The 20,197-nt window shown below is 43.8% G+C and overlaps 1 protein-coding gene across 1 annotated transcript; it reads left to right on the top strand.

Moving 5' to 3' along the window:
* Nucleotides 1-4,504: 4,504 nt before the first annotated feature.
* On the top strand, nt 4,505-13,969 carry KCNA1 (potassium voltage-gated channel subfamily A member 1). The gene is made up of 2 exons (XM_045201158.3): nt 4,505-5,061; nt 5,434-13,969. The coding sequence occupies exon 2, from the start codon at nt 5,931-5,933 to the stop codon at nt 7,416-7,418; it is 1,488 nt and encodes a 495-aa protein (XP_045057093.2). The 5' UTR covers nt 4,505-5,061; nt 5,434-5,930; the 3' UTR covers nt 7,419-13,969.
* Nucleotides 13,970-20,197: the final 6,228 nt, after the last annotated feature.

Genomic DNA, 20,197 nt, shown 5'->3' on the forward strand with positions numbered 1-20,197 from the left:
TGCTCCATCACCACAAGTGAGCGCATGGTATTGCTAGGCAATCCTGCAACATTACCTAATCCTTTCACTTTCTTATTCTCCTGGGTTATTTCACATTCCCACCCCCCGCCCCAACTTCTAAGACATCCTTCCCATCCAATTTCAGCTGGTGACTTTGCTTCATTTTTTACTGACAAAATTGCTTCTGATTTCATAAGTGAATGTCTACAAACTCCCACAAACATACCTACTAAACACCTGACGTCTGAACTCTGCTCTCTCTCCCCCCCATTTCTGTAGATTACCTGTCTTTTTCAAGGCTAACCCTTTCTTTTGGATCTTAGATCCCATTCTCCTTTTGCCTTCCCAAGAACATTGTTTCAGTTTTTCTACTGCATCAACAATTTTTCTTTTCTACTGAATCATTCTCATCAGCACACTATAATACATACTGTAATAGCTCTCTTCTAAAAAAAAAAAAGTCTTGTCTCCCTTCGTCTTCCTTCAGCTATTCCTCCATTTTTCCTTTCTCTATGATCCTGAAACTCCAAGAGTTGATTTTACTCACTGTCATTAGTTCTTTTCTCTCCATCTCTTTCAACTTAATTTTTCTAAATCCAATAGCCAGTTCTAAGTTCCTTATTCTACTCATCCTATTAGCAGTATTCAACAATATTGATCTCTCTCTCTTTCTCCTTAAAACACTGTACTCATTTGCTTTCACAGATCCCCACTCCCTGATCTGCTCACCTTCCCAGTCACTCTTTCTTGGTCTCTTTTGCTGACTCTTCCTTTTGTTGGCCTCTAAAAATTAGGACATCCTGAAGTGCAATTTCTGAACTTTTCCCCTTCTCCTCCTGCCATCATGCCAAGTACTCTAGTTCAATACTTTAGCTTAACTACCATCTACCCCATTGGTTCCCCAATGGGGGTGATTTTGCGCCACCCGCCGAGACTTTTAGCAATTTCTGAAGACATTTTTTGTTGTCACAACTGGGAGCAGGTGTTACTGTCAGCTAGGGGTAGAGGCCATGCTGCTGAACATCCCGACATGCACAGGACAAAACAGAAATGTGCTCCACAACCAAAACGCATCCAGCCCAAGGGTCAACAGTGTCAAGGCCGCCAAACCCTGATCTAACTACTCCTCTGAACTCGGGGCTCATATGCCTAACTTTCTATTAACATCATCATTAGGATTTTTAACAGATAGCTCAGACTTAATATGTATCGAACTAAAGTTTGGATTCCCTCTGCCTCAGCTGAGGTTCCCTAGAAAACAGAACCTGAGACAAGACTTATGCTCTAATATCAGGTGTAATCCCTGGGGAACTGATAGTAAAGGAAAAGAAAAATGAGGTAAAGAAGGATAGTGTGCAAACAGAAGGTGGTGAGTTACCAATCTTGCCACTGTTTCATGAGTCACAAAGAGATGCAGCCCTATCACTAGACCATGTTGTTACTTGTCCCTGAAAACAATAAGGGGAGAGGGAATTTATCTATAGGCTTCAATCTATCTCATATCTCCTACTGGACAAACTCCCACTGGTCCATTGGGCAAATGCCTCCACATGGCTGTATTGTTCACCTGGACTTTTCTGTGATCCTGAGGAATCCAGATTCCACTCACTGCAGTGTGGTCAACTTCAGAAGCACAACTCTGATACCCACACAGAGCTGGCTGTTTCAGTAGCAGCTGAGGCAGTCAGTACAAGAGGCCACAAGCAAGAAAAATGGAGAGACAGAGAGAATCTGAGAGGAGGCCCCAACTGCCTGATACAGTGACAACCAAGACACTCAAGATACCAGACTTTGGATAACTCATATTCTGGCTGCCCAATCCACTCCTCCAATAGATGACATCACCATCTATACCTAGTTACTAAGGCTACAAACCTAGGAGACATTCTTGAAACATTTCTTTCCCCCACATCCCAAATCCTGCCATTTCTATTTTTAAAATTCAATCCTATGCCAATCCCTTCTCATAAACCTACCACTATCTTCCTTGTTTAAACCATCATTGCCTGTGCTACTTAATAACCTCCAACCTCATGCCTTGTTTCCAGTATCCAGAGTAATCTTTAAAAATAGCAAATCATATTATATTACTTCATGGATCCAAGTCCTCCGATATCTTTCATTGTATTCAGAATAAAATAAAATATTCTTATAGCGGCCTAAGAGGCTCTGTGTGATCTGGCTCCTGCCTACTTTTTTGACCTACCTTCTACAACATTCTGCCCTTACCAGTCCTTTCTAGCTACACTGGCCGTTTTGTCTCCCAAATATGCTAAGCTCGTCCTTGCCTTCGGACCTTTGCACTGCTTTTATACCTGTCGTTCAGATCTCCCTATCCATTGCTCTCTCTCTTCTTAAAGTTCTTTGTTGAAACCTCTACAGAGGACCTTCCTAGCCACGCAAATCTGTATCTGTCAATCTCTATCCCTTTTTCTTAATTTTCTTTACCTAACACTATAATATATGGCTTATTTGTTCATTGTCTGTTTCTCCCACCAGAATATGAGCTATGTGAGGTCTGAGGCCTCCTGTGCCTTAGTTAGTACTATGACTCCTGTGCTACAATATGTCTGACACACAGCTGGGGCTGAGCAAGTATTTGTTGAATGAATAAACGTCTTTAGACCCTTACCAACGGTGAGCTTGCATTAAGAATGATGAGTTCCCAGATCAAGTTTTTTCCAGTTCCTTAAAGGTCCAGTACTGTTAAACACAGCTGCTAGGGATGTTGAAAACCTCCTGATCTTATTATGTCCCCTAAGAAAGCCCCGAATTTAGGAACACAGGATCCCAGCCAGTCAGCGAATTGAATGTCTTCTGGTAAGGCAATAGCCAAATGTTGAAATGAATCAGGGCAAGTGCATCCACATGAGGCTAGGGAGGTGATGGTCATAGGTCTTGGAGATGTTTAAAAGAAGGGAGAGGGAGGTACAGGAGCAGGGTGGGGAAGTCCAGGATTGCTAGGACATGGTCAGAAAATGTTTGTCAAGTCCAGTAGAGGTATTTCCGATAGAGCTGTAACAACCGCAGCTGCCTTCGCAGCAGCAGCAAAACGAGGAATTTGACAGTAATTCAGCGCAGAGCTTTATATTTGTTTGTTTATCAATAAAGCAGTCGCACAGAAAGGTAGAATTAGTGGGATAGAAGATGAGTGCGGGAGGTGGGGAAAGGGCAGAGCCATATACAGAAAAGCGGAGTTTAAGAGAACTCATTGTTGCTAAAAGGAAAGCTGGGTTATGTGATCCGGAGGACCAGAGGGAGCAAATACTTCTATTTTTCTGAAAGGAAGGCTGGAGCCTGAATCTGGGGGAGGGACTTAACTATTTCCGCCCAGAATTATTGCACTGCCTGGGCAACCCCGCCGAGGCCCCTGCTTTCCACTAGCCACAAAAGAGTGGGGAGCCTGCAGTCACCGGCTTTGATCAAAGAGGTGGGTGTTGTAGGCAGGAGGCAACGAGATTCGCCGCGGTGCGAGGGGGTGGTCCAACGCAGAGGGCGGAACCAATCACTGGCGACTCCGGACTCCCGCAGCCTCCTCCGGGACTCCGCGGCAGTTAAGTACCAGCGCTGCCAGCTGCAAGCTCCCGCGCTGCGGCCGCCAACGCGCAGAGCCCCTGGGGGCACCGATTGAGCCGCACTCGGTGCAGCACGCACGCCCTGGCTCCTGCTACCCAGCGCCTCTGTGCAGACCTTTCCCGGAGAAGTTGCAAGCCTTGCAAGTGGCCTGTGGAGGCACTAGGCCGGGAAAAGGAGCTGCGGGAGGAGGAACAGAGATGGGAGGTGGACAGGAGGCTTGCTTCTCAGATTAATTCCAATTAACACCAAGTTGGCAGACAACCCCACTGACCCACGAAGGCTTTGGTTGTTGCCCATATTTCAAAATATTCTGATCCTAAGAAAACTCCCAATTTCCGTCGTAGGTCAAAGAGGGACAGACTCTTAGCACCACCGCCTCGCAGTAACACCACGTAAAACAAACCCAGGTGATCCTCAGCTGCAGAGCTCTACCCAAAGTCCGTAGCTCTCCAAGTCCGGCGGGGAGGAGCTGGGAAGGCTTTGCGAAGAGTCCCCTGCGGGAGGGGCGAGATGGCACGCCGAACGTGGCGACAGAAGCGGGTTATTGTGGGACTGCAAAAACGCAACCCCATCGGAGGAGTTTTGCCAGGAACACCACCCGCCTGCATTGCGTCGGACCTGACCATTTGAAATGGGAAATTCTCGGGGAAGGTCAAGGCCAGGGACCGTGCGTGTGCGGGGCTGTGGACACTAGAGAAGTAGAATTGGTGGTCGGCTTTTCTGGCAGAAGGAAAAAACTGTGCTGCCAAGGGTGGGAACCAAATACCAACCCCTTCTGTGGAACCACCCCCTCATATTTTCCCTCTACCTCCTCGTTCCTGCCCTCCCCCGCCCTCCCCAACCCACGCCCGGGTGGGCCAATCGCAGCTCCGCATTCCAGGAGCTTTCTCAGGTTTCTGCTGATCTTGCAGCGCCCAGAAATGTACCGGGCGGACGGGCCACCGCACGCACCCTGCCCCACTCGGCGCTCCTAACAGCTCCCCGCGCGCCGCGCAGCCTTGGCGAGGTCCACGCGGGGTTGCGAGGAGCGGAGGACACCCGAGAGCCATGTAGACCCACGCTTTTGCTCGCCCGCCTCCTTGGGGATCGAATCAAGGGCTCCTACTGTGTTCGGAGGGGGCGAGAGTGCTGTTTATCGTCATTTGCTTCAGAGCTTCGAGAGAGGGTGGCATTTTGCTTTTCCGCCCGGCATCCTCCGGAACTCCCTGCACCAGAGAGAGGACGGCGTCTCCAGGTTGCTGGCCACGGGTGAGAATGGGGATAGGGAATGGACATTTCCCTCGTACTTGCTTAGAAAAGCGATCATCCGATTGAAGGGGCGTTGGACGAAGGGGAGAGGGCGGCGCGTTTGCCCCGGCGCCTCTCGGAGGCTGCTGCGGCGGCTGCCGCGGCTCTCACCCGGGTCTTCTGCAAAAGCGACCTGCCGCATTCGACTCCTGCTCTTGGCCGACTCAGCACCGCCCCTGCACCAAGCCAGCGGGTCAGGTAAGGGGCTCCCCAGTTCGGGGCTGCAGAAGCGGGGTGGGGGGAGGGTGTGGAGCGATGGGTGGGGGATGCTGGGGGTGTGGGTTGCTGCCTGGGACCTGGAGCTCCCCCAGCGTCTCTCGGCGCTTTTTCCGATCTCCAGTTTAACGAAGTTGTAAACAGATCGGCTGTTAGGCAATGGGAAAAGTGGGATGGGAGAGCCCCAAACTTGGATTTCCGGGTGTCTGCGTGAGTCTGTCTGTGTATATGTCCAGCAAAAAGTCCGGTGCTTTCTAAAAAAGCTAGAAGTCTGTGCTCTTCGGTGTCTGTAGGTACGTCCCATCTGAATGCTTCTGATTTTCTACTCCCGTATCACTTTCTATTTCTCTGCAGCGTCCATCGATCGCCCTGGTGGGAGCTTAGAAGGCGGCAGGCGAAGAGGGGTAGGAGGGGGAGAGCATAAGTGCAGCAGAGAGGGTGTTAGGCGAGGGGGCTCTCGGAGGGGAGGGGAGGCCAGGGTGACCCCCGAAACGATGGCCCGGGCCTCTAGGACGGCACTGCGTTAAGGCACCCCGGGGCAGGAGGAAGCACCAACCCTACCCCTACCCCAACCTTCGGCCAAAAAAAAAAAAAAAAAAAAAAAAGCTGCTCCCGGGGCTGCAGGCCAGGGGTATTCAAAACTCAGCAAAAGGCGGGGTGGAAGGGTAGAGAACCAGAAGGGAAGTCGTAGATCTCTTGGCCTGTTAGCTTTGAAGCCCCTCTCTCCCTGAGCGTGGGGGAGACTCGCACTCAGGTGGGGGGTAGAGCTCGAGTCCCCCTACCTCTCCCCTCTCCGTCCTTCCCACCGCTGGCCCTCTCCCAGCCTCTCACCCTCACACCCGGCTTCCACCATGACCGTGATGTCTGGGGAGAACGTGGACGAGGCGTCGGCTGCCCCGGGCCACCCCCAGGATGGCAGCTACCCCCGGCCGGCCGACCACGACGACCACGAGTGCTGCGAACGCGTGGTGATCAACATCTCCGGGCTGCGCTTCGAGACACAGCTCAAGACCCTGGCACAGTTCCCCAACACGCTGCTGGGCAACCCCAAGAAACGCATGCGCTACTTCGACCCCCTGAGGAACGAGTACTTCTTCGATCGCAACCGGCCCAGCTTCGACGCCATCCTCTACTACTACCAGTCGGGGGGCCGGCTGCGGAGGCCGGTCAACGTGCCCCTGGACATGTTCTCGGAGGAGATCAAATTTTACGAGCTGGGCGAGGAGGCCATGGAGAAGTTCAGGGAGGACGAGGGCTTCATCAAGGAGGAGGAGCGCCCCCTGCCCGAGAAGGAATACCAGCGTCAGGTGTGGCTGCTCTTCGAGTACCCTGAGAGCTCCGGGCCCGCCCGGGTCATCGCCATCGTTTCCGTCATGGTCATCCTCATCTCCATCGTCATCTTTTGCCTGGAGACTCTACCCGAGCTGAAGGATGACAAGGACTTCACAGGCACCATTCACCGCATTGACAACACCACGGTTATCTACAGTTCCAACATCTTCACGGACCCCTTCTTCATCGTGGAAACCCTCTGCATCATCTGGTTCTCCTTCGAGCTGGTGGTGCGCTTCTTTGCTTGCCCCAGCAAGACGGACTTCTTCAAAAACATCATGAATTTCATCGACATCGTGGCCATCATCCCCTATTTCATCACCCTGGGCACCGAGATAGCTGAGCAGGAGGGGAATCAGAAGGGTGAGCAGGCCACTTCGCTGGCCATCCTCAGGGTCATCCGGTTGGTAAGGGTTTTTAGAATCTTCAAACTCTCCCGCCACTCTAAGGGCCTCCAGATCCTGGGCCAGACCCTCAAAGCTAGTATGAGAGAGCTAGGGCTGCTCATCTTTTTCCTTTTTATTGGGGTCATCCTGTTTTCTAGTGCAGTGTACTTTGCCGAGGCGGAAGAAGCTGAGTCGCACTTCTCCAGTATCCCCGATGCTTTCTGGTGGGCGGTGGTGTCCATGACCACTGTAGGATACGGTGACATGTACCCTGTGACAATTGGAGGCAAGATCGTGGGCTCCTTGTGTGCCATCGCTGGTGTGCTGACAATTGCCCTGCCCGTACCTGTCATTGTGTCCAATTTCAACTATTTCTACCACCGAGAAACTGAGGGGGAAGAGCAGGCTCAGTTGCTCCACGTTAGCTCCCCTAATTTAGCCTCTGACAGTGACCTCAGTCGGCGCAGTTCTTCTACTCTCAGCAAATCTGAGTACATGGAGATCGAAGAGGATATGAATAATAGCATAGCCCATTACAGACAGGCCAATATCAGAACTGGCAATTGCACCACAGCTAACCAAAACTGCGTTAATAAGAGCAAGCTACTGACTGATGTTTAAAAAGCCAAGCAAACAAAAAAGCCCCACTTAGCAGCTTGAAAGACTTAAAAACAAAACAAAAACCCTAGTGACCCATGTCACTCTTTGTTGATGCTTCACTAGTCTTCGAATGCTCTATTTAACTGTCGATGCATTGTTGCATTGTGGATTTTGGGGGTGGCCAACCAGAAGCTTTCAAGATCCATGAAAATAAAAAGAATCTATTTTCATTTTATTAAAAGTGGACGAAGAAAGTGTATTTTATAAAATTGGTTTAAAATGCAGTCCATAAGCTAGTCTAGGTAAACTAAGATTCATATGCTTCCCCTACTGAAACATTTGTAATCCTTGGACATCTTCAACTTTTTTCTTTTAACTAAAACCCAGATGATCACTTAGAAATATGAAATTAAAAGTTGCATGGGACTCCAAAGTAAAATCTGCAAACTGCACAGCACATTTAAGCCAGTGCATCTGATGATATGTAACATGATATGCCAGCCAAAATGGGCAATGAACAAAGTTTTTCATTTTGATCAACTGAACTGCATATTAGAAGGTGAAAAAAAAAAGGCGAACAACATTACTTAAGACTGGCTCACAAAGCACCTTATCAATCTGATGCTAGTCCTGGTCTTTAGGGATTCTCCCTCAGTCCCATTTTCCTTCTATTCAAACTATTCTCTAAGAAAAAGATACTGAATTAAATTAATGGATTCACCTGCAGTGCTGCTAAGTTTCTCAACTGCAGGCGAGCCCGACACAGGTCTTTTCTCACGGGTCCTGTACCCTGACCCCTGGCCTCCAGAACTGGATGTAAAACCTTAGCCTCCTCATTGCAAGAGAGCACAAACGGAGTTAAATGTAAGCATGTTTGATTCTGGTAATAATTTATTTTATAAACGCATGCTGAGAACATTAACTCAGACAATAGGGGATAAGCTTATGTTTGAATCAACTCTTCTAAAAAATAGATCCTTTTTCATTTGCATTCACCAAAAGTGCACTCCTTTATTTATTAACTATTTTATTAGTAAATAAAGTACTGTATTTAAGTGCATATGTTAGTCAGATGGGAACAATAACTTTTTGGAGCTCAAAGCATGTTCTCTTATTCAGCATTATGGCCTATTTGATTAAGATGTACCTTGAATTAATTAATGCATGATTTCAGTAAAAAACACTTAAAAATAATAAAAATTATAAGTTTATGGGATGACGGGCCCAAAGAAATTATGGGGGGTGGGGGTGGGGGGCACTCACTCAATTTTCCTGCCTTTGCTCAGGGAAATGTCGGGGTTTTGTGCAGGTATAGGCAGAGAGAGGACCAATATGCCCATCCTTTAAAGGGAAGCTGTATGGGAAACTAAATAAATCATCAAGGTATATATAGCAACACCTAAGAACAAGTATTATTTCTAGCTGAAGATAAACACAAGCAAAACAAACAAACAAACAAACAAAAAAAGGTGCAATACTGCATGTTTTTTGGTGCATTCTTAAGATGTAAATGAAAATGTTTAACTATTGTATGCATCCAAAGCAGAGCTGATTTCTTTTTTGCAGTTATGATTTGAAGTCTGTAGAGACTTTGGTCCTTCCCCTGAGTCACCCTGAAGAAACTTAACCAGTTGATTTAATAGTTGCTTAGTGCCTTTATCCTGTACCCACAGTGAACTGTAGAAAGTGCCTCCATTAACACAGCTGAAAAGTTATGTAACCAAGGGAGGAAGGGTTGGGGCACAGATATTTTGCTTTTTCTTTTTCCATCCTCACTGTCTCACTTCACCACTGTGAGAAGACCACACCATCCTGAACCTTGGAGAGGAGAGATCCAGGAGGATACTGTTTCTCTGGCCATCCACTGGACTGAGTCCCTTTGGCAGCCTGATGTGGGATGTAAACTGGGACCTGAGACCCAGCTTTGAACTGGACATGAACTTGTTTTTTTCCTCTTCTCCACCTGAAGCCAAGATAAACTTTTTGGGAATTTGTTTCCTATCGAGGGCCACTCTGGACATCCAGGGCTTCCTCAGGTCCAGTGTAGTGTTTCTTGCACGTTTTCGTATATTTCCTCTGTTAGCAACAGCACTTTGCAGACCTCTGACACTGATCTTTCTAGTCATCATTGTGACTATGGGAACACTCAGTTCATATTAACCTTTCCTAGGCCCTCCTTCCTGGTCCACTCCCTTCAGATATTTCCTATGATGCTCCTATGATCTTCCCACCTGGCAGTCACTTCACAGGCTGAGCATCTCACTTCTACTGCTCCCAGCACCCAGCCCAGAGAACAGCTGGGACCCTGTGCCTGCCTAGCTGAAAGAAAGCCACATAACACCACAGGCCGCTGGGGCCCAGCAGCTGTCCACCAATGAGGAGGCACTCACTGCCTTTTTAAGGACACCGAGTGGGGATCTTCATTTTGCACTTAGGATGTGGCTGCCTGTTGCTGACCACCTTACATTCCTGTCCTGCTTCTCCTGGAAATCTTCCCTATTACTCCCATCCTCCCCCCAGCCCCCCCCCCCATCCTAGAGCTAACAGTGAGGCAATAAACAAAGAAACTAAAGTAACAAACACCCAGGCTGGCTGACTCAGTTGAAAGAAAGAACATGGATAATTTATTTTCCTGTGCTGCTTCTGTAAATCTGTAAGACTAATGTAAACATCATGGAAGACAAGGAGCCAAGGACTGCACACACCTGACCACAGGGCATGAACCCTCCCCTGTGATGTTTCCTTCTCTTTTGAACCTTGACTCATCTTGGCTATTCCTTTCCTACATGCTTAAAAGTCCCCAGTTGGGAAAAAAAATGCCAGCCTCTCCTAAACTTCCAGGATATGTTGATCTTTTATTTAGACTCTGAGGTCAGGACACACAGAGCTCGAAACGCTGCATTCTGTCAACAGCAATAATCCACTCAGTACTGTGGGATGGATGGGTCAGAGGATCAGAAAACGGGACCACGACTTATGAGACGGACTTCGGCTGCTTGGTATACCTCCCCTAGTTAGATGCTGGACTTGCGATCCTCCTGCATGTGTTACAGGAAAGAGTGATGCATGCAGCCAGCCTGGGATTAGGGATGAATTCTTATGAATTTGGGCGGTATGGGGGAAATGAATGATGCTTGTCCATCTGTAGCTCACTGCAACCAAGTCAGTAAGAATGGAGGACGGGACTCTCTGTGTAGCATAGGCATGCAAAGTTCCACAAAGCTCTCACCCCTTGCGCTGTAATGTACTGAAATGTTTTTGTAGACCTGAAGGTGCACTTAACAAAACTGCCTATTAAGGAATGACTGTCTTTTGGTTTACTGACTTATATTTATTTTATAAGGCTTTTTACCTTTTCATCCCATTCCTAGGTCTTGAGTTTTAATGGCTCATGTCCTGAACACTTGTTTTCTCCGGAAGGAGAAGACTTCTGACATGCTGATAGCCATAGCTCAGCTCTTCCAGCATGTGGGGGCCCTAGTTCAATAGGGTGGCAGTGGAAGAGTTGGGTCACACCAGTGCTGTTAGCTATCCCAGAATCTCTGAAGTGGTGAACTCACCCCAAGGGATCTGAATTAGAGACACCAAAGACATCCATTTCCTCTGTCCTCAGATTTATAGAAGACAGATTGTCACCAGGAAAGGTTTTTGTTTTTGCATCTCCTCTTCTCCATCTGTGCACAGCCCTCCCTCCCTCCCCCTTGAGAGCTGAGTTCCAATTATCAGTTAAAACAGTTCACTGGGAGTGTGTTAGTGAGTTAGCCTAGCCAAATCCAATGAACCAATAGCAAATACTTCTTCTGGAGTATGGCCAATGGACAGTCATTTCTCTAAAGTAAAACTGTGCAGTAGGTTTAGATTCCACTGTGGTGGAACCAAAGTACTGGTGACGTCACAATCTTGACTCAATTGAGAGTTTTTTTTTAAAAAAAATACATGTAAATGGCAAGGAATAGATTCCTTGAAGTAGAAATTTGGTTTAGTCCATAAAGGATCTTCTTCACATTGTGTATACTTACAAATTTTTCAAATTACTTAACATCTGGTGAGTCAGTAAAAACAGTTTTCCAACCCTCCCATTTAGTGTAAAAGACCTCCACACACATGCTTTCTAACAATTTTACAATAGAATTTTCCTTGTTTGGCAGATTAGATTGAACAGGAAAGAGAGAGAACATCAGCAGAAAGCAGTTCCCCATTTTCTTCCAGGAAAGATGCATTCCTGGGAGTGGTAAGAATTGGTGGGTGGTAACCATCCATAGTACAAAATTGTTAGAAAGAATATAAACTGGCAAACAGCCATTTTATCTGTCCACTTCTTCAAAACAGGATGAAGTCTTTTGATGTTTATGTTTATTTCAAGATGACCAACAAACTTGTTTTTAAACCAGACACAACCCAAGTTGACTTGCTGTCTCAGGAGGTGGTTCACACCCACCATGCGGTGTATCAGTACTTGTATTTATATTATGGAATTTCAGGGTATATGCGAATATGCTCAGCATGACTCAGGTAAACCTTAGGAGAATGTACATTACCTATCATTTCTGTAAAGAGGTGAACAGGAGCTGAGTTAAACAAAACTGTTCCGTTACCTTGGGTCACTGTGCGAACTCATTCAGGGTATAGGTGTGAGGTGTAGAGGTCTTAGGGTTAAATGCCAGTCTCTGAGCTCAGGCAAAATGATCATGGGCTTTCCTGGGAAGTCTAGTGTGTGTGTGTAAGAGGTGAAGACCCGCTGACCTCAGGACTATTGGCTTTAAGGAGATTAACCCTGGTCACCATGATTTTCATTTAGGAGATAACTAGGAATTTATGACATAAGACTTTAAAGAGTAGAGAAAACCTTTGTACCTTATCAGAGAGGAAGAAGAAATGGTATAGGGAAAAAAACCAAACCAAACCACAAAGTCCCTTGCAAAATACTCCAGGTCAAAAGTTGTCTCTTCTCCAAACGTGCAGAAACACCTTTTGCTCTTCAGTGCACTGTTATGCCACAACGCCAGGTGGTCAGCATGGACTCTCGATGACATGCTTCTAATAGTAAAGGTAAAGTCTTACCAAGGTTAAAAATAACAATTGAGTAGTATTAATTTCAAGTGCACCATCAGGACAACAAACCATTGAAGCCTGAAAGGCACTCCTGTATTTCCTGAGTTTGCAGTTGCTTACCCCTTGAGTTGAGGATGTGTCTCTCATTCACCTACTGTGCACTCCCCTGCCTCACTGTCTACTATGTCAGGTAGAGGACATTGAATGTTATGAATTGAGAACCTAACTGAAGCGCATAGTTTTCATCTATGCAATTTTACTTGCTTCTGTCACTTTATGATCTGTTCATATTTGGCATTAATTAAAGATAATTTTTAAGGATCTTATCGAGGTATATCTTGACTGTTGGTTGTTTTTTTTTGTCTCTTATTTAACTGGCCTTTTGGGAACCCTTTTGTGTAGTGTTTCTTTAGATAACACGGTGGAGACGGGCCTTGGTTTCTTTGAAACTCCTGAACTTCAATTTCTTCTGCACAAGGAAATACACTGGGGTTGAAGTTTGACAATAAATTCACAGTTTGGGTTCAGGTAGGATCCCAAGGAGAGGCTTTTGGAATTTGGCTGATGAAAGCTTTGAATTGAATTTTGAAAAGGGAAAAAGAAATGAGACTCAAGGGAATGAAGTAATTTATTATATTCACTAAAATTATTGTTGATTTGAAACTGTAATTTTCATTCATAGTTTAAGCTTTTCAGGAAGGATAACTCTGTGTGTGTGTGTGTGTGTGTGTGTGTGGCGCGCGTGTGAGACAGCACTATAGTCTGGCATCAAATACCTTGTTGGTTACAATGTGGTGTTAGGAGTGATTTTGACGTGGAAAAACAAAGTGATTTCTACGGTGATTTTTTCCAACATAGTTTTATGTGTGGTTAACACATCTTGCTTCTTCTTTTTAATGACTCGATGGATTTCCTTTTGATTCTGCCTGAGATTTAGAAGTTCTCTTTTCTTCCTTGTGAATATCATATTTTATACAAGCTCTTTTAGGTCAGAGCAAACAGGGCTACATGCTTTATGACAGGTTTTTGTTGTACGCCAAATGTGTTGGGTGGCTGGGCTGGTGTGTCATCATCAAATTGTGCTGCATTGTGTTGGGTTCATATTGTAAGATTTGAAGATGAATCTTGCTTTTGCTGTAGAAGTTACTATGGAAAGTAAATCAGGCTGGGCAGGCTGCCCATGAATTTTTCTGTTGTGGTCGGAAAACGGGCCAGGCTGCGTTCTGACAGTCTAGGGTAAGAGAGAGCTAGAGCCACATCAATGCCAGTGGGCAAATGAGCCAGGACATTCACAACCCTGAGTGTGTTTCTCAAAGCACAGCCTTGGAACAGTCTTGTTGAAGCAGAAGCAGACAGATTCAGGTAGCTGCAAGGATAGGGCTGTAACTGACAGCTCTATTATTTACAGAGCTTCAAGAAGAAGTCAAGTCCCTTTTAAGGGAGGCCAACCAGAGGAGTCAAGAACAGAGAGCTGATGTGATCTGATCCCAGTCACTTTGCCATTGGGTAGGGAAAGCTAGCTGCTGCGTCCTGCAGTCGGTGCAGACTTGTCAAAGCCCTCCACCAGGCTTATGTGTGAAGGGAAGGCTAACCCTCAGGCTAGGCAAAGTGTGCGCCCCTTGGCAGAGTCCTGTTGCAGACCTAGGACAGCATGGTCGTGCTGCAGGACTGGAAAGCAGCCTTTCAAACCAGCTTAAATGCAAGTAACTGAAAATATCCTATTTATCTAACTTAATCTAATAGACTGTCAATTTTAAGATGCACATTTGCTTGACATACTTATAAGAAAAAGTGAACATTGATAGTTATGACCCAGTATTGCATTGATTCATCCTAATTCTAGGGATGAAAAAAAAAAAAAACCCAACAAGGATCTTAGAATTATTGACGAACTACAGTGATTGTAATGTCTGTCCCCCATTGTTTCCTGGTATGATAATAAGTTTGAATTCTAAACCCATTAAATTTGGAAGTTTCCTGCAGACCTGAAATCTGGCTACAACCTTTAAGGCTGCTTTTAACTATTTTTTTTTTTTTTATCCCCTAGGGCTTTTGCTCAGCCCTGCCCTTATCTTAGGCTTTGTGGGAATATGTTTTGGAACTCCTTGTGGAGATCCTTTACCCAGCAAAGACCTCTGATTTAAACTGCCAAGGAAAGAAGTTTGCTCTTGCTGCTCCCGCCCTTGCCCTTCACAGCACTCCTTCTATTCCGAACCGTCGGCAGCCCTTGGCTTTTATCAAGTTAAAGGCAATCTGACACTCGTTCCCACTGAGCCGCTAGTAGCAACACCTCCCGTACGTATAGCTCTATTTGCAGTTTTCAGATCGCTTCCGTATTAATCATATTGCTTTATTCTACTTGGCGAATTAGGTAGTGCTGATACTGCTGTCCTTGTTTTATAGTCCAAGGGACCTGAGCAAGGTCACTGGGTGGAGGGAGCAGGCCCAGGCTTATTGATGATTTCATGGTAGGAACTCTGAGTATTTATTGAATTGATGGAATGCTGGAACATGTAATGTCACTTGTTAAAGAGAGATTAGTGGCTTTGTGTAGGGGCAAAGGCTCTCTGAGCCTTCAAATCACTCATTTCTAAAATGGAAATATAATACCACATAGGGTCGTGTGAAGTAAATGAAATAATATAGTTCCCTCTTCATTAACAAGCAAAATGTTTAAACAGTACTAACATGTTTGAGAAAATCTAATGTGTTCTATAAATATGAGATATTAACAGATATGCTATTAAGTATAATGTAGAAAGGGGGGACAGGGGGAGGAAGCCTCTGGATAACTCCTCCTCAGAGGAGGAGGTGCACTTTCAAAGAAGACTCCAGGTGTACAGCGTAGTGGTTAGACATTCATATAACTTATGAAGTGACCACCCCCATAAATCCAGCACCCACCTGGCCCTGGGCCGTATGTGGTTATTACAATATTATTGGCTACATTCGCTGTGCAGCAGTTTATTTCTATTTCTGTGACTCTTCTACAACTACCAGTTTGTACTTCTTAATCCCTTCCCCTTTTTCACCCTCTCCCCACCCCCAACCTCTCTCCTACCTGGCAACCATCAAAATGTTCTCCGTATCGATGAGTCTGTTTCCGTTTTGTTTGTTCATTTATTTTGTTTTTTAGATTCCACATGTAAGTGAAATCATATGGCATTTGTCTTTCTGTGTCGGAGACTTATTTCACTAAGCACAGTACCTTCTAGGTCCATCCTTGTTGTTGCAGTTGGTAAGATCCATTCTTTTTTGTGGCTGAGTCATATTCCACTGTACATATGCCCAAAACTAACATAATATTGTATATCAACTATAACTGAAAAAATAAAAAGTTATTTTTAGAAAAAGAAGACTCTGGGAAGATCAGATGCTTAACTCAAAGATTAACTGTATGATGGCAAAACTTGAAGACTTGGGCAGAGATGTCTTCATCAGGAATCTTCAGTACATCCTGCATCTAATACCAGGCATGCAGCCGCCTCACAGAACGCAGAGCCACTATTTCTAGTTCGTTTCTCCCTTACCCTGAGATACACTACTATTTCACATGTCCAAACCCCAAATGTCAAGGGTGAACTCTGCCTTGCAATAAGCTGAGGAACCAGAGGTATCTTTACTAATTTACATCACTTCTGATTGCCTCATTTATTCCATGTGCACAATATTGTGTGATTTGATTTTTTTTCTTTCCACCTGTGAATATTAAGAAATAAAACAAGATGTTGTTTGCAAAGTTTCCTCATATGCTTCTCTGAGAGACATTATGTAAATATAAAAACCTATTCTTAACTTTCTTTGATAAAAATAAAATAACCCTCACAAGTCAATACAGTCTTTTTGAAAAAAACTTTTAGTGCTATAAAGATGCTTATAAAAATTTATGTTATAACATCTCTACCCAGGTCTTCTTTCTTAAAACTGACTGGATAAAGTAGCCATGATTTAAATAGCAGTAAGATTTTTATATGCTTCCTTAAGAAATTTAACTGTAAGTAAGTAGCTGAGTGTCTGTTAGAATCTTTGATTCACAAAACATTTTCTAGAGAATAACATTCAGGGGCTAGATTGAGTTCTCAAACCTACTAATGATTTTTGAGGATAGATTTTTTGTGGTATGTCATGTTAGCTGAAATAGGTAATGTTTTCAATGTTGTTTCAGATACTAAGCATTAAATGCATTTTAGGAGTGTTTCCAGAGGAACTAATTCCATTTGAAATTTACTTTTTCGGAATTGAAATCAGAGGGTGATCAATGAATAGAGGCTTAAGCTGAGGATAATTATGTTTTGAGCTCAGGGCCAAATACAACTTTTATTAAAAATACTGTTCTTCAATATATTGAGTTAAAAATATTTGGAAATCCAAGATACTTTAATTATTTCTACAGTGATTCTTCTTTGCATTTCACACACTATCATTATCTCAGTGTTTCAGAAAGGGAGTAATTTTGTTTTAAGTGAATTTCTAAGAGAACCTCTCTGAGACCAAGATTCATCCTATCAAAGCAAAATGTATTTTACTCTTAGAAAAAGTTGTGTATATGTCAGTCCTAAAAGAAGAGATGCCCAGTTCAATTTTTGAAAGATCACAGGATATTGGCTTATTCTTGTTTGTTATTTTGTAACACTTTTATTAAGAGGAGACAATTGTACTTGAAAAAATATAAAAAGAGAGGGAAAAAAGAAGACATATATGGGGTGAAATAATTTGCATCTTGAGAAATAGAGGATTTTTATGGAGAGCATGGCATTGGTGAAGTATACTGCAGAAATATGAATGCAATGTTTATGGGAATTTTAAGTGAGAAAAAGTTGTTTGGACAGAAATATTGATATGTAAAATAAAAGGAGTATTGTCAATAGTAAAAAACAGGATGAGTGGATATCAGTATTCCTCAACTGTAAACAATGGGGAAGTGAAGTATCAAAGGAAACACATTAAGGATCATATATAATAGACAAAACCCCTTAAGTTTTCTTACTGCCTGTCTACATCAATGTGTAAAGGACATTTCTAGTTAAGATGGGATGGCTTTCTTTTTAGTTTCCAGAGGATGAAGATTATATTTGTTGGTATTTAGAGAATAATGCTTATCCTTAATGGATAAAGATGAGTACTCTAAACATCATTTAATCACAATGTTGGTAATTCACAAAATAATTGAACTTTCTAACCCATGATTCACATTGCAAGAATTCCAAGTGGTACATTAGAGTAGTGTTGCAAGAACACCATTGGCTGGGCAAAAAAAGGTTTTTTAGCATGAAAAAGTCAAATGCTTAACTTTAGTTATAATTTGCAAGAGTTTGATAATGTTTTACCTGTCTGAAGATGGAAAGTTTGTCCAGGACAATTTCAAGTCTGTAGTTTTAAGATGGACGATTAACAAGCAGGCTGACATTAGGGAGATTTGAGACCCTTGCTTACCTGTTGTGTAATTAGAGCAATAATTAATAAGTTTTAAGTCTCTCATTAATGCCCGTGGTTATATGATGACTAAAACAACAGCTCATTGGTTTAACGCAAATTAATATTAAGTTTGTTTGTAAAAAGCCTCATACATGGTCTCGTAGGTCGATTCATTGTGCTCAGTAGTCAGCCAAATTGTGATGGGAATGGCTGTTGGACTTGGCTCTAAATTATCCAGGAAATTTGCTTGTGTCCAGTAAGATAGATTCTTTGTTTTCATAGGTCATATAGGCAGAGTCTTACAGAGGAAGAGGAATTCATTCAGTGACTTTATGCTTTGATTTTGGGAAGCCTTAGAGTTCTAGTGTTCAAAACTAAAGAACGACATTTCCAAAGGTCCCAAACCAACATAGTGACCTGAAGGGAAAATGATTAAAGATAACTTTTAAAAGACAAAGTCTTGTACAGGTAATGAGGGTAACCATGTTTCATTTAAATGTATTTCCTTCATACCTGGTGATTTTATATTAAGTGTAATTTTCACCATTCACATAAATTACACATTTGCTTTGTGAATGAATGAATAATTTGAATGTCTCAGCCTGTTGCAGCAATTCCCAACTTCTCTTCTTGGACTGATATTTAACCATCACTGTATTGGGTTGAATTCCCTAATTCAGTAAACATAGTAGTTAAGATTCTCAGCAAGAACTGTTATTCTTTTTAAAATATATATTTTATTGATTATGCTATTACAGTTGTCATATTCTCCCCCTTTATTCCCCTCTGCCCTGCACCCCCTCCCACCTGCATTCCCTCTGCTTAGTTCATGTCCATGGGTCATACATATAAGTTCTTTGGCTTCTCCATTTTCTATACTATTCTTAACCTCCCCTTGTCTATTTTCTACCTACCATTTATGCTTCTTATCCCCTGTACCTTTTCCCCCTATTCTCCCTGCCCCCTCCCCTTCCCCCTTCCCATTGATAACCCTCCATGTGGTCTTCATTTCTGTGATTCTGTTCCTGTTCTAGTTGTTTGCTTAGTTTTTGTTTTTTAGGTTCAGTTGCTGATAGTTGTGAGTTTAATGTCATTTTACTGTTCATAATTTTTGTCCATCTATTTCTTAGATCTAAGTCCCTTTAACATTTCATATAATAAGGACTTGGTGATGATGAATTCCTTTAACTTGGTCTGGGAAGCACTTTATCTGCCCTTCCATTCTAAATGATAGTTTTGCTGGATAGAGTAGTATTGGATGTAGGTCCTTGCCTTTCATGACTTTGAATACTTTTTTCTAGCCCCTTCTTGCCTGCAATGTTTCTTTTGAGAAATCAGCTGATAGTCTTATGGGAACTCCTTTGTAGGTAACTCTCTCCTTTTTTCTTGCTGCTTTTAAGATTCTTTCCTTATCTTTAATCTTGGGTAATGTAATTATGGTGTGCCTTTGTGTGTTCCTCCTTGGGTCCAACTTCTTTGGGACTCTCTCAGCCTCCTGGACTTCCTGGAATTTTATCCTTAGCCAGATTGGAGAAGTTCTCCTTCATTATTTTTTCAAATAAGTTTTCAATTTCTTGCTCTTCCTTTTGTCCTTCTGGCACCCCTATGATTCAGATGTTGGAATGTTTAAAGTTGTACCAGAGGTTCCTAAGCCTCTCCTAATTTTTTTTTTTTTTGAATTCTTGTTTCTTCATTCTGTTACAGTTGAATGTTTATTTCTTCCTTCTGCTCCAAATTGTCAATTTGAGTCCCGGTTTCCTTCCCATCACTGTTGGTTCCCTGTACATTTTCCTTTACTTAACTTTTCATAGCCTTCATTGTCTCTCCATTTCACGACCATACTCAACCATTTCTATGAGTATGGTAACACTGGTACCACTGTTTTGAACTGTGCATCTGATAGGTTGGCTATTTCTTCATTACTTAGTTCTATTTTTGGAGCTTTGATCTGTTTCTTCATTAGGGCCATTTTTTTTTTGTCTTGGCACAGCTGTTACATTGTAAGGAGCAGAGCCTTAGGTATTCAGCAGGGTGAGGCAATCCACGTTGCTGCGTTGTGGCGCTACATGTGATGGAGGGGTCAGAGAGGGAAGAGTGACACCTGCTTGGCTCTCGGCTGGCTGTCAGTCACTTCTCCTGCTACCCACAAGCAAATTGGGCCTTTCTGGTACTGATTCTAGGATGGGTGGATTTGTGTATGTTCTAGGGCCCTGTGGGTCTCTCCAACGAACTTTCCCGTGAGGCTGGGAGTTTCTCTTGCTGCTGCAACCCCCACAGGTTTTTACTGCCAGAGAATTTGAGGCTTCATTTCCCTATACTGGAACCTTGGGTTG

The sequence above is a fragment of the Desmodus rotundus genome, chromosome 3, assembly GCF_022682495.2.
Source record: "Desmodus rotundus isolate HL8 chromosome 3, HLdesRot8A.1, whole genome shotgun sequence".
Taxonomy (NCBI): domain Eukaryota; kingdom Metazoa; phylum Chordata; class Mammalia; order Chiroptera; family Phyllostomidae; genus Desmodus; species Desmodus rotundus.

Coding starts and splice junctions, on each gene's coding strand:
- KCNA1 (XM_045201158.3), top strand. CDS start 5,931: ATGACCGTGATGTCTGGGGAGAACGTGGACGAGGCGTCGGCTGCCCCG.